This window comes from Cricetulus griseus, chromosome 3, assembly GCF_003668045.3.
Source record: "Cricetulus griseus strain 17A/GY chromosome 3, alternate assembly CriGri-PICRH-1.0, whole genome shotgun sequence".
Taxonomy (NCBI): domain Eukaryota; kingdom Metazoa; phylum Chordata; class Mammalia; order Rodentia; family Cricetidae; genus Cricetulus; species Cricetulus griseus.
This window is the reverse complement of record NC_048596.1, coordinates 237381182-237396678: the sequence shown is the minus strand read 5'-3', so window position 1 is coordinate 237396678 and position 15497 is coordinate 237381182. Positions and strand designations below refer to the sequence as shown.

General features: G+C 37.7%; 1 protein-coding gene and 1 pseudogene across 1 annotated transcript in view; one reads left to right on the top strand and one right to left on the bottom strand.

The window, feature by feature from the left end:
- Hecw1 (HECT, C2 and WW domain containing E3 ubiquitin protein ligase 1) overlaps nt 1–15497 on the top strand; it is a 140105-nt gene that overhangs the window by 100013 nt on the left and 24595 nt on the right. The window contains exons 19-21 of the mRNA XM_027409409.2: nt 2575–2695; nt 3439–3552; nt 4642–4794. Of these exons, the coding sequence (XP_027265210.1) occupies nt 2575–2695; nt 3439–3552; nt 4642–4794 (388 nt within the window). The remainder of the gene's footprint in view (nt 1–2574; nt 2696–3438; nt 3553–4641; nt 4795–15497) is intronic.
- Nucleotides 13347–14727, bottom strand: LOC103162697 (annotated as a pseudogene).

Here is a 15497-nt window from a genome sequence, read left to right as displayed (position 1 = left end):
TTCTAGCATCCCAGATACTGACATTACAGGGGTGTTCGATCATGCCCAACTGAAGCACTAAAATCAAACCTCAGTATTTCTAATTTTTTGTAATTCAACTTATTTATTTCTACTTCTCAGTAATTAAAAAATTAAAATCTTTAAACCTCAATTTTTCTAAGTAATGATTCTAGGAATCTTCCCATGCTCATTCATTTGTATTCTCTGTGGGCGCTTTGATACTAACAGCAATAGAGACGAGCAATACTAGAAAAAATTGTGTGGCCTGAAAAGCCTAAAATGTTTACTCTATGGTTCTTTATAGAGGTGGACCCCACCTTAACTTGTCATTGCATCCTGATAGCTGTTCCAAACATGACAACACATTTATTTCAGAAGAAAGAAAGTTTGCATAGTAATTATGTGAACATCCTTGTTTATTTTAACATAAAGAATTAAATGTTAACTATCTGATACTGTGGGTCATATACAGTGTGTTCAATGTTTTTCAGAGTTGTCTCATATTTTGGTCTCATTACTGTCCCTTCTAAGAATGTTGCTTTATACAAATGTATATGACAGAAGACTATTTATGGCTATTTCAGAGACTATGGAAATTCTGCTCTAACCCTAAACCTATATACACTGAATGAGTTTTTAATGAAACACAAGGAATGTTATTTAAAATCAAACACCAAATTCCACTCAATCCAAAGACATATTAATTTGATATTTATATACTGAAAAATGACAGCAGGAAAATACTACTTTTTATTTTCTCTAGTTGTATCTTTTGTTTCTTTTTTTTACTTTTTTCTTCCGTTTTTTGTTTAAATTAGAAACAAGATTGTTTTACATGTCAATCCCAGTTCCCTCTCCCTCCTTACCTCCCCTATCCCATACCATTTCTGCTCCCCAGGGAGAGTGAGGCCTTCCATGGGAGGTCTTCGGAGTCTGTCATATCCTTTGGGATAGGGCCTAGGCCCTCCCCCATGTGTCTAGGCTGAGGGAGTATCCCCCTATGTGAAATGGGCTAATTACATTCACAAAAACATAGGCAATAGATAATCCCACTTTACCAAAAGCCAAAAGAAAAAGCAGGGTAAATCCACATACAATACCACTACCAACAACAAATCAAAAACAAACAAGAATAAGCACTCAATGGTCCTTAATTTCCCTCAATATTAATGGTCTTAACTCGCCTATAAAAAGACACAGGCTACCAGAATGGATATGAAGATGGAATCCATCATTCTGCTGCATACAAGAAATACACCTCAACTTCACCTCAGAGAAAAGGGTTGGGATAAGATATTCCAATCAAATGGACCCAAGAAACAAGCAGGGATAGCTATCCTAGTATCTAACAAATTAGACTTCAAACTAAAATCAATCAAAAGAGATGAAGAAGGTCATTCATTTCATATTCATCACAGGAAAAATCCTTCGGGAAGAAGTCTCAATTCTAAACATGTATGCCCCAAATACAAAGGCACCAATGTTCGTAAAAGAAGCATTATTAAAACTCAAATCACAAATAAGACCTCACACAGTCATAATGGGAGACTTCAACGCCCCACTCTCACCACTGGACAGGACCATCAGACAGAAACTTAACAAAGAGACAGAGGAACTAACAGAAGTTATGACCCAATTGGGATTATTAACAGACATCTATAGAACATTCCATCCAAACACAAAAGAATATACCTTCTTTTCAGCACCACGTGGAACCTTCTCTAAAATCGACCACATACTTGGCAATATAGCAAACCTAAACAGGTACAAAAACGTTGGAATAACCCCCTGTGTCTTATCAGACCACCATAGTTTAAAGTTAGAATTCAAGAACAATACACATTGCAGAAAAAACCTACCAACTCATGGAAATTGAACAATGTGCAGTTGTACCATTCCTGGGTCAATGAAGAAATAAAGAAAATTTAAAGACTTCCTAGAATTCAATGAAAATGAAGACACGGCATACCCAAACTCATGGGACACTTTGAAAACAGTAGTAAGAGGAAAGTTCATAGCTCTAAGTGCCCACATGAAGAAAAAATTTCCCCAGCTTCTATTCAGTTACATAGTTTATGAAATGTTGATCTAATATAAACAACTAAATGCTGGGAATCCTAGTGTATAAGCATGTTTCTTTTCTTCCAGCATCAGTATCAATGCAGAAGCATGGAAAATATACACACTAAGGGCATATTGTCTCATGTTACCTTCAGTCATTTCTTATGGAAACTTACAAGAAAACTTACTTAGTTCATTTTATGTTAATACTCTCAAATTACTTAAGGACTAAGCAAGTCAAGCTGATTCCCATGGAAGACCTTTCATAGAAACACAACTTAAATAATTTAAATGGAAAACATAAAGGTTCCCATCAGAATCCATTTTTCTTTTTACTGTTTAATATGAAAGTTTAATATAAAAGTAACTGAGAGAATGGTGGGAATGAAAGTAACTTTGTAGATGCCCAGGAAGACTAGGAACATGCTCCGGTGGGTACTTGCTCTACCGTCACTCTGCACATTTGTTCTTGGATGAAAAATGATGACATGAACTGTCTGTTTCTCCCTACAGGTTTACAGAGAGCCAGCGCAAGAGCCCCTTCACCATACCGAAGGGATTTTGAAGCTAAACTACGAAATTTCTACCGAAAACTGGAAGCCAAAGGATTTGGTCAGGGTCCGGGTAAAATTAAGTAAGTACCTAGTATTTGCCCCTAAATTAAGGGAGTATCTTTTCTTATCTATTCACTTTTTGCAACATTGAGTATTATATATACCAATATGGTAACACTTATGGCCTGAAAGAAGGGACTAGGAAAATTAGAAAGTTGGAAGAGAAAAAGAAAAGTGTTCGAGTAATTGGAAGAAAGGGAAAAGACAGGAAAGGGGAGGAAAAAGAAAAATAACTATAAATTTCAGACAAAGAGATACATGGCATCAACAATAGACTGTTTCAGAAAACAAACACCCTTGAAGACAGCTAAAATCCTCTATTTCCATTCATGTAACGGTAATAGAGGCACATTTTAGTTCATTTCTCAGATTTGTGGGCTCTTAGCAACCTTGCAATGAAGTCCAAGTAGAAGGGGTATTACCTGACCCCTGGATTTATTATTTTAGTTGAGAAGCTGAGCTCAAACTTAAAATCCTAACTGAAGACACCTCCTAACCTAGGAGCCTTTATACCAGTTGATGGAAAAACTGTTTTAAACACAGTTGAGAATGTCCAATGATAAGCATACATACATTCTTTGTGTGCCATTCATTTGAATGTGTCAAGCCCAGTTCTGGACCAATAGAACCTCTAGCTTGTCCTCACCTCTCTCATTAGAGAAGCCAATGAGTAAAGCCATAATACTAAGCACCCATGACCCCCATACGGCAGTGCTCAGCACCCACTTCCCTGCTTCTGTTCACCATCCCCTTTTATTCTCAGGCTCATTATCCGCCGAGACCACTTGCTGGAGGGGACCTTCAATCAGGTGATGGCATACTCCCGGAAGGAGCTCCAGAGAAACAAGCTCTACATCACCTTTGTTGGAGAGGAGGGGTGAGGCACCAGGAGCTTCATACAGATAGATCAGTGTGGGGAAATCCAATCTCAGGAATGAGGGGTAATTTCTCTCAGGGAAGAATAGAGTAGCTATAAACATTGGCCTTAAAGTGACGCTGAGCATATCTTATCAGTAAGCTTTTCTCTCCCCGGGCATGCTCAAATCTTGCTCTTTAAAGAAAAAAAAAAACAGAAGAAGAAAGAAAAAATGAGAGTTATTGACATGTCCCAGATTCTGAGATCCCATGACCAAAGTATAGTACAAATTAAAATCCTGAAACACTGGACATTTACTTTGTAGGTGTTGTAAATTACTAGGTTGGGGGAAATCCCTTCCAAAATGCATATATCAAATTATATACCAAAGTTTTCATGTGCTTTTTGTGATTTCATGAATCACTTAAGTGAGTAATGTAACTACCTAAAAGGCAAATGAAAGTGTGATTGTAAGCTTGTATACATACATACATACATACATACATACATACATACATACATACATACATACAAACACACACACACACACACACACACACACACACACATACATACACGTGTGCATAAATACACATACTTTTGTAGGAAATTTTTCCTATGCTCCACAATAAGGCCTTGCTTGTTATGGGCCAGCTGTGTGTTTTGTCCTATAGATATTTGATGACTGAAAAGGGGGAAAGTTTAAAGACAACTAACATAGGAGTTCATTCATAGACATTTGGCTTAAAAAAAATACCTCAAACCATGGCTTGGCAAGGGTGGCCCACACCTTTAATTCCAGCACTTGGGAGTCAGAAGGAGGTGGATCTCTGTGAATTCAAGGCCAGCCTGGTCTACAGAGCAAGTTCCAGGACAGCCACGGCTACATAGAGAAACCCTGTCTCAAGAAACAAAAAACAAAACAAGAACAAGGAAAAAAATTACTACATTTTCATTTTCTACTATAAATTAGAGCTTCCACTTGGAGTTCACTATAAAGAGGAGAGACTGCTCTCTACTTCTCAGGTCCCATAGCTGAAAGACCTCACTAGGATCTGGATAAGAAACTATCACAAAGGTGAACTTCCTGGGCCTGTGTTTCCTTTGCAGCCTGGACTACAGTGGCCCTTCTCGGGAGTTCTTCTTCCTTTTGTCTCAGGAGCTCTTCAACCCTTACTATGGACTCTTTGAGTATTCTGCAAATGACACTTACACCGTGCAGATCAGCCCCATGTCTGCGTTTGTAGAAAACTATCTTGAATGGTAAGGTCTCTCTAATTTTCGCTTTCTTGTGTTTAAAAATTGTTGTCTTTCTTAGGCAAAAGTGAGCATCATTTCTCTCAAGTAACTGCATTTGGAGCAGTCAACCAGGAATAGTTGGATGATAAGAGCATAATGGAACCACAGAAGCAAGAATGCCAACCATTACAGATAGCATAAGATAAATTACCAAAGACATTGATGTTATAACAACTGTCAGTTGATATAAAACAGAATAATTGCCTACTTAAAATACTCCTAGAAGACATAGATTACAAAAATGTGGAATTTCACTGAAATCACAAACGTGCCACTGAATGCTTCTCAGAGCTATCCATGCTTTTAAAATTCTCTTACCTTGAGTATTCCTTTAACGTTGGATTTGTATCTTAGAGTAAATAAATTCCCTCAGTCAGATGACCTTTAAGTATCCCTCTGATTTGAAAATTCAGTATTGTTTTCACTGGCCTCTAATAAGGAATTCTCTTACCAATTATGGATATGTATGTGAAGTTTATGATCTGCCAGTTCTGTGCAGCTCTGTGGTCTTGGTCCCTCAAGTGTTGTTGTTGAAGCCTCCAGAAATCCACACAGAACTCTTAGTCACAAACAATTTCCTGCTGCATCACCCCAGGCCTAATTTGAAAATCTCATTGGTGTCAGAAAATCCTTTTTGGGTTCTGAGATGGCTAACATCCTGCCTCTCTGAAGCAGCTCATTTATACTACTAGTGAAAGAATCTATTGAGAACTCCTTGCTGTATTCATTATTTTTCTCATTGTCACGACAAAACACCAGGTAAAACAAGAAAGAAAGAGGGTTTGTTCTCACAGTTTGAGAATGCATTCCACCACAGGAAAGCATGGTGTAAGAGAGTGAGGCCTTTGATCACGTGGCTCTGCATTCAGGGAGCAGAGAAAGATGAATGCTTGTACTCGCTTTCTCGAAATTCTCTAGTTAAGTCCAGCATCCTGCCCTGGAGAACAGCACCACTAATATTCAGGTTGTGTCTTCCCAGCTTACTTAAATCTCTGTAGGAATGCCCTACAGACAAGCTCAGAAGACCATCTTCCAGACCATTCAAAGCCCCATTAAGCTTATCCTCAGGGTTAGTCATCACACATCTACTCCTTTTCAACTTAGCGCCCAAACATAACCATTTTATACTCTATTATATTTCAATTTACAATTTTTTCATGAAATATTTCTTGTTTTGTTGCTCTTTGGTGTATTTTCTGTTTTCTTTTATTGAAAATAGATTTTTTCCTCATACAATATATTCTGATTATGGCTTCCCCTTCCCCAACTCCTCTGAGATCCTGCTCCCCCCACCCATCCAAATCCACACACTTTTTGTCTCTTGTTAGAAAACAGACACCTAAAGAATAACAATAAAATAAGATAAAAACAATAACCAACCAGAATAAGAACAAAATAAACAGACAAGAAAAAGGGCAAAAGAAAAAAAGGATCTATAGGGTTACAAAAAAAAACAAAAAATGCCCTCACAAAACATTATGAGACAAAGAACCTCCAAAGATACCACTGAGTTCATTTTCTGTTAGCCATCTACTGCTGGGCATAGGTTCTACCCTTAAGAACGGTCTGTATTCCTTGTGAGACTCTGTTGGCGAGAAATAACTTATTTCTGAGTGGTTATCAATTGGAACTAGCTTCTGCATTTGGGATGTGGGCTTGTGTCCACTTCTCTCAGCACTAGGACGCCCATCTGGCACAGGCCAATTTAGGCTCCATGTATGCTGCCATGTCTCTGTGAGTTTGTATTGCTTCAGCCCTGCTGTGTTTAGAGGGCTGTGTTTCATTGGTGTTCTTACAATCTTTCTGCCACCTCTACCACAGTATTCCCTGAGACCTGGAAGGAGGGATTTGATGGCAACATTCCATTTAGGACTGAATGTCTCAAGGGCTCTTACTCTCTGAGCATTGTCCAGCTATGAGCCTCTGTATTTGTTCCTATCTACTGAAGCAGGAAGCATCTCTGATGATAGCCGAACAAATCACTGATCTATAAGTATAGCAGAATGTTGTTAAGAGTTACGTCATGCCTATGTTCAATTATCAAACAACCCAGGCTATTGCCAAGGCTATTGGTTGCTCTCCACAAACTGACAGTAAAGTCCCGTTGCTGAATACATCTACACAACTCATTGAACATGGAAAATTCAAGGTGTTACTACCTAAAGCCTTCACCCCTATAGATTAGTATTCATGATACTGGAAGGTACTCTGCATGCTACCAAAGAAGAAAAGTAAACACCAACCCAGGAACAAGCTCTTAGATCTACAGTGATGATCTGCCCATAAGATGCACTAGTGCAATAGTGACACAAAGCTTGTAGGAGTAAGCAACCAATATCTGATTGGATTTAAGGCCCACTCCATGATATGGAACTCATACCTGACACTGCTCAAGTGGTCATAAAATATATTGTGATCGTGTCAGGCACTGGTTCCATCACATGGGATGGGTCTTAAATCCAATCAAAAAGTGGTTATTTACCCCAATAACATTTGTACCATTATTACATCAATATATTGCAGGAAGGTTGCTTTTGCAGGTCTCAGGATTTGTAGCTTCATGATACTAATGATTACTTTTATCCTCTGGCAGCATGCAAAATAAGTTCCAGTACCATGAACGCTAGACAGTAGGAGTGAAGCTTCTAGTTGGGCACCAGCCCAATTTCTCCATATTCAATGACATAAGTCAGTAGTGTCTTCAACAATAGGTTCTTGCCATCATTTGTGGAGGGTAACTAATAACCTTGCCAATATCCTGTGATGTTTGTCAGGGGTTGTGAGACCCATTTGGCCAATGACTCACCAGGATGCAACTTATTCCTGGCACTGAATGTTTTACTTAGTGACATGAGGTGTCTACTGGGGGCATTTCTCCCATATTATATAATGACTCCATATAAATTACTTTTAGATATGTGTGTATTTTAGAAAGCTTCTGCAGTAGGTTTCAATGCAGTTTCAAAAAGCTTTAATGTTAGTTGTACCTCCCTATATTCCTTCCTTTCTATTGCCCTCCCTTTACCCTCTGCCTTTAATCCTAGTATTCTAGTTTCCCCTTTATGTCTTTATAACACTATATGTCTCCTTCCTTGAAAGATTCTCACTCAGTCCCTGGCACCTTACTAGCTACCTAACTTCTATGGTAATGCTAACTGAAACTCATATCTAAAACTTAAAAGCTAGCATCCACATATAAGGGGGGAAATGAAATATTTGTCTTTTTGGGTTTGGGTTACCTTACCTAGGATGTCTGTTTCTAGTTATTTACCTGAAAAAAATCATTTTTTCTATCTTTTTACTTTGATTTTTTCACTTTTAAATTGAAATAGAATTATATTACATTTCCTCTCCCTTTCCTCCATGTAATCCCTCCCAGTTAACCTCTGTTAAACCCCTCCTATGCCCCAACACTCTCAAGTTGATAGTCTTTTACCTTTGGTTATTATTGTTATATACATATTATGTATATATGCATATATGCATTTATATGCACAGATACATATCAATATGCCTGCTGAGTCCATCATCTTTGTTGTTCGTGTATAAATAGTTTCAGGCTGACCACTAGGCATTGGGCAACCAATAAGGAAAGGAAGATCATCCCTAGGAAAAGATAAGTCTCCTTCAGTTCTTTGTTCTGTTAGTTCTTTGTCTAGGGATGAGACCCCAAGAAAATTTTCCCTTTCCATGTTAACAAGTTCATTGATATTATCATTGCTCTGGTATTGTTTATGTAATCATTTGTAGAAGAAATTGTTTCACATAGACTTCCTGGTAGTCTGGCTTTCACAATCTTTCCACCTCTTCCTTGATGTTTCCTGAGCCATAGATTCAGGAGCTGTAATAAGATGTATCGTTGGGATTGAACTCCCCATGATCTGTTGTTCTCTGCATTATGTCCAGTTGTGTTTTTCTGTGATTGTCTCCATTTTTAATAAAGAGAAAGAGAAAGAGAGAGAAGAAAGAGCAAGAGAGAGAGAGAGAGAGAGAGAGAGAATTATTTGATGGGGAAGTGGTAGCTACACTTATCTGTGGGTATAAGGATAAGACTTAGGACTTAATAAGAAATTATGCTAACTTAGCAACGTGTGTAATTTTGCTAAGGTCTGTGATCTCAGTGGCCCTGGAAAGCTGCCTCGGTTTCCAGTATCAAGCACTGATTTCCCTCCAGTTGAGTGAGCCTTAAGTCCAATTATATAGTTCTCCATTGCCACCATCATGTGAGTGCCACTTACTGTAGTGTTATGCGTGTCTTGTCATGCTGGTGATTGCCATGGTTCATAGTTACTGTAGCTGAGTAGCACTGATTAATTGTTTAGCCCTTCCTTGGCAGATTGCATATTTTTGGAGCCATGAAAATCTAGACTTCAGGATAGTGGTTTTCAAATAAGATCCAGTTTGAATCATCTGAATTCTGTCTTAAGTGTGCAGTGTTTTCAACAGTAGGCTGCTTCCAATTTCTGACTACTATGAATAGAGCAGCAACAAACTGAGCTCGTATCTCTAAAGTAAGATGCAAAGTCCTTTGGGTGTGTGCCCAAGCTGAATCTTGTGGTAGACTGGTTTTCAGCATTTTTAGAAACCTCTGCATTGATTTCCATAGTGGTTATATACCAGTTTACACTCACACCAGTAATGAATAAGTGTTCCTTTTCTCTACATCCTCTCCAGCATATGCTGTCATTTGTTTTACTAAATTTGGACATTATGTCTAAGGTAAGTTGAAATGCCAAAGAGTTTTAATTTTCATTTCCTTGATGGCCAAGGATGTTGAACATTTTGTTTCTCAGATATTTGTGTTTCAACATTTGAGAACACTGTATAGTTCTTTATCACATTTTTTTAATTGGGTTGTTTCCTTGTAGTTATTTTATTTAAAATTTTTCCTCTCTCCCAACTCCTCCTAGATTCTCCCCATCTCACTTCATGATCTATCTATCTATCTATCTATCCATCTATCTATCTATCTATCTATCTATCTATCTATCATCTATCTATCCAAAATAAAAATAAATACAAACTGAAAACAAAAAATCAATACAACAAAAAACCCAAACAAAACAAAAAGCATAGAAAAACAATAACAAACAAACACAGAACCCATTCGGTGTTAGTCAACTACTCCTGAGCATGAGGCCTACCCTGGACAGTGGTTGATATACTGAATGACACTAAGTGTTTTATTTTGAGCTTCATTCTGGATACTAACTCCCCGTCATATGTATGGTTGGGATAGATTTGTCCTGTTCTGTAGGGCACCACTTTGCAGGAATGATGGTGTCCTTTGCTGTACAGAATGTATTTTTTAGCTTCATGAGGTCCCATTTATTAATTGTTGGCCTTAATGCCTGTGCTACCTGTGTCCTGTTCAGAAAGTCCTTTCCTGTGACAATGCAATCAAGTTTATTCCCTTCTTTTTCTCCTATTCAGTTCAGGGTATCTGGTCTTATGTTGAGGTCTTTGATCCATTTGTAGTTAGATTTTGTGTAGGGTGATAGACATGGATCTGTTTTTTTCTTCTAATAACAGTTATCCAATTTGACCAGCATCATTTGTTGAAGATGTCTTTTCTCCAGTGTGTACTTTTTGGCTTTTTTGTCAAAAATGAGGTACCTACAGATGTAAATCTGGATCTTCAGTTCAATTTCATTTGGTCATCATATATGTTTTATGCCAATACGGTGCTTTTTTTTATTACTATAGTTCTGAAGTACAACTTGAAATCTGGGTGGTGACATCTCCATCAGTTCTTTTATTGGTCAGGATTATTTTGGCTGTCCTGAGTTGTGTTTCCATATGAAGCTGAAGCTGTTTTTTCCCCAGTTCTGTGGGAGGTCTTTCCATCTTCTGATGTCTTTTTAGATTTCTTTCTTCAATTGCCTAACGTTTTTATTATAGAAATCTTTCTCTTGATTGGTTAGAGTTATCCCAAGACATTTTTATTTTTTTGAGATTATTGTGAAAGGTACTATTGCCCTAATTTCTTTCTTAGTACATTTGCCATTTGTATATAAGAAGACTAGTGTTTTTTATATGCTAATCTTGTATCTTCCTATTTTGTTGAAAGTATTTTATCAACTGTATAAGTTTCCTGGTGGAGTCTTTAGTGTTATTTATATATAAAAATCATTTCACCTGCAAATAAGAGTACTTTGACTTCTCTTCCTATTTGTATCCCCTTGATCTCCTACAGTTGGCTTATTGCTCTAGCTGTGACTTCGAGCTCTATATTGTAAAGATATAGAGAGAGTGGTTATCCTTGTCTTGTTCTTCCTGCTTCATGTTTGTCTCCATTTACGATGATGAAGTCTATGTGCTTATTGTAAATTGCCTTTATTGTGTTGAGGTATATACTTCATGTTCCTAGTTTCCTCAAGACTAGGAAGAAGCTGTTGGATCCTTCTCAAAGGCCTTTTCTGCATCTAATGAAATGTTCATGTTGGGGGTTTTTTGTCTTTAAATCTGGATTGCATTTATTGATTTTTTCATATGTTGAACCACTCCTGAATCTCCAAGATGGAGCCAACTTGATCATGGTGGTTAATCTTTTTGACATTTTCTTGACTATGTTTGCAAGAATTTTTTTTACAACAGTAGTTTTACTACAATACACACTGCTACACAAGTAGTGATGGAATGTTCTGGCATTTCTGAGCATTTCATGGAAAGCAAATGTAACCATACAGGCAGTAGTCATCCATATTTTTCTAAACAAAAAGAAAAGCTTTTACATGTGATAACTTAGAAAAGCAAAGTCTTATTTATTCTTGTCCAGGAAACTTTAGTTTAAGACAGCTGTTGTCAAATGAGCTGAGAAGGAAAGGTTTCGGTGATTATTTCAAAGTCCTACCTCTGGATCTCACTCCAACAACCCGAGTGACCATAATAACACTTTGGGAGACTGTGTGTTTGGAGACCACATGGGATGTGCTTATAAGACCAACGATTACTGAAAAAAGTATGACCTACACAATGCTCTTTTCACATGACTCACTTAAAAGGTTATGATTGCCATAAGCAGTTTAACTATATTGCTATTGCTTTTATATCTGCAAAGGGCTCTGCCTTCACATGAGCTCTAAAACAAACTGTCTATGATATGAAAAGTTGCTGACCCTGGGGAAGCAGGCACCAGATTACCTGGAGTCACATAGGCATTGTTTTGTGTTCACCTTGTAAAAGGCAAGAGGAATCTTGCCAATTTCCCCTCAGTAGGCATTATTGCAGTTGGGTGTTTAAATACCTTTACTGCCCAAATGTACAAAAGCACTCTGAGGGAAAAAAAACACAATGGCATTTTGAATAAATATGCTACATATTATATAATGTAAGAACAATACAGAGAGAAGTACAAGCAGAGTCCTGGTATTCCATATAGAAAAGCACTTCAGGAGAAAACTGTTTGTAAACATTAAAACTCAAGTGCATATAAATACATTTTTTGTTAAACTGTGGTATGTCAAATAGAAATTCGGTCAGATCGTCTGCTAGGTAAGTCATTTAGGCTCTCACTATTGACTGTATAAGTAGAATATACATTGTTGCATATACCTACACATACATGTTTATACAGCTTGGATCATGAAATTTTATTTTAAATATATTCACTTAAAACCTATATCTCTTAAACAAATACATGAAGCTGCTAATAACAAATTTTGAGTTCCTTCCCAAGCCACTCGGAAGTTTCAGAGCAATGGCAGAGGACCATTAGCTGATTTTCTGTCTGCAGTAAAAACTAAATGCAGGTTCATTACTGAAATAGAATCCCCAAACACAAGTGCAGCTGTGGCTCTGGGACCAATGTCTTCATTTCCTCCACATTCATTCTCTGCATCTGTCCAGTGATGGGATGGCATTTCCCAGAGACAACACCTTGTTCAGTTGGCCTTACTTTCTAACCTAAGGAGTCAGCTGCTATTGCCTTTGAACTTTGTTGAGGGAATGAACACCATTTGTGTTTAATATTGCTCCCCGAGATTGCAGCGAGTGGTATGTGATGAACCCACTGAGGTAAAGCAGAAGGAGCCCTGGAATTTGAGGGAAGCAAAGTTTCCATAAGAACAGCACCTAAAGGATTTGGGTTTTCTGTCTCTAAGTACCATGAAGTAACTCAAAACCACTGCTAGGATGAGAACCTAAGACATCTGACACTGTGGTTACAACAACAGAAATGGGTAAAACACTCAAAATGGTTTCTAAAGAAAGGATATAATTCACAAAAAGATGAGGTGTCACTGTTTAACTTTTAATTCCCCCTCCCCCAAAAAAGTCTTAAAGTGGGATAACCAAACCTGATTGTTTAATACAGCACAATACTTGACCTTGTCATTGCTTGTAGCACAGAAAATTCAGAAATATAGGAAATCCATGATGAGTGACAGCAAGAATCTCTAATGCTACTGCCTCATTTTCTTTAAAAAACAGAAAACTTAAAATCTAACATCAAAGAAGTTTAGTGTTTTTTGTGTTGACAGTTCCTGATTTCGAGGTATGAGTCAAATAAAAGGTATTCATCCACATATAAATAAGGCCTCTTTATCACTGACTGCAATCTCATTTAAACCTTTGGATATTTCAGACTTCAGATTCCACAAAAGTTCTGAAAAGTTCAGGCCAGGAGGTTTTCATTCCAAAATTGCATCATATTAACCAGGCTTATGTTTTCTTCATAGACTGAAAAGTAAGCTCATCCATCTCACAGGTGACTTCTTCAGCAAAATTTCCTTCCAGGAGCTTTCTTGAGATATTGATTTCAAAAACTGGTTCATTTCTAACACTAAATGGTTCTTGTTCTTTGTCCATTAGCCTGTCTTCATTTTTTCTTATTAAAGATTTACAATTTTGTGAAAATTCACTGAAGATGAATATTAAATTGACACTCTCCAACTGATTGTGCATTGATTTCAACTATGTCATATATCAAATATCTTTGAACACCCTGTCTATTACTCTGTTGATGATCATTTCCCCATCTGAAGGAGTATTTGCATAATGCATACACAGATCTTTACAAAATGGAAATTCTGTATTTGAAAAGTGAAACACCAAATTATCTGTCAGCCATAAATAATTCATTTGTGCCATCAGTCAACATCATGTAACGAGGATCATCTGCATTCCAGCTCACTTTATATGGCTTGTATGCTAATATTTTGCCTGTCCATGGAAACAGGCTGTGCTACATGGAGCCCAGGCTGTTCCCTTCCACAGAACTCAAGACAATTCTTCTGATTCTCTCCTAACTTTCATTGAATTAATCCTTGAGCTTCACCTTTAATGGTTGTGTTTTCCAAGAAAATAGCACCTGGTTTTGAGCATTTTTTTCTCCTTTTGCCAAAGGAAGCACTTGACCCAGGTTCTGATTTCTTTTTGCAGCTTAACCTTATTTGCTTCATCATCTTCCAAGTGCCAGTGTGTCTATAGAGGTGGTGGTACTTCCTCTACCTCACCACAGTGATGAGAAAGTTCCTTCGGTGACTTGCCCTTATAGATTCTTGGTGGTCTGGCTTGGGCAAACATAGTAACTGCTGCTTTAATACTCCAATCCATTTTCTCCACCAAAAAGGTACATTGATGAAACTTTTGTGGTCGAAAACACAGGCACAAGGAAACCTATAGAGAGGTGAGCTTCTTCCATTAAACTGCTCAGACAGGTGGGTGAACGCCTCATTCATTTTTTTCCCTGTTCTTTACCCTGAAGTTTGATGTACATGATTCCTTCTCTTTTCTATGGCATTCCATTGTAGAATCTTGAAGTATATGTCAGATCCACCAACAAGCCCATCTTAACCCTTAGACTCTTTAAATAATTTGAGATCTAACTTGGATGAAACTAATTTTCTTCAGTAACTTACCTAGCATCTTCTTCAGAGGTAAGAATCTTCCTGCTACAGGCTGGCTGCAGCCTGGCAGTTCAGCACCACAGATGGACCTTGTAAGCCACGTTTGTCTAACCCTAACCCCATGCATCTCCACTCAGGCCACCCACAGGACCAGCCACTTGCTGAGCTCATCGCCAGTGTGTCACTTTCATCTGCTGCTCTCTGTTTGCAAGTATTTTATTGAAAAATTTTACACCAATGTTCATAAGGAATATTAGTCTATAATTTTCTTTTATGACTCTTTGTGTGGTTTTGGTGTCAAGTAATAGTGGCTTCATAAAAAGAATTTGGAACTGTCCCTTCAGTTTATATTTAGTGGAATAACCTGAGGAATGTTAGCATTAGTTCTTTGAAGGACTATATAGTTCTACATGGAGTCATTCGACCCTGGGCTTTTCTTTTTTAATTACTGCTTCTATTTCATTGGGGGTGATGTGTCATTTTAAACTTTTTTATTTAATCTTGGTTTAACTTTGACCAAGGAATTCATCCATTTCTTTTAGATTTGGTGAAATACAGATTTTAAAAGTATGTCCTTCGACCCCAACTAAGAATCTAAGCAATAGTGGAGAGGCTACCTTAAAGCCCTTCCCCTTTAATGAGAATGATGACTACCTTAAATGCATGATAGAGCATATCCAGTAGCTGATAGAAGCAGAAGCAGAGTTCCACAGCTAAGCAGTGAGCCAAAATCCTGGAATCCAGTTGTAGAGAAGGAGAAGTGATGAGCAAAGGGGTCAAGACCACGCTGGGGAAACCCACAAAAAACAGTTGACCTGA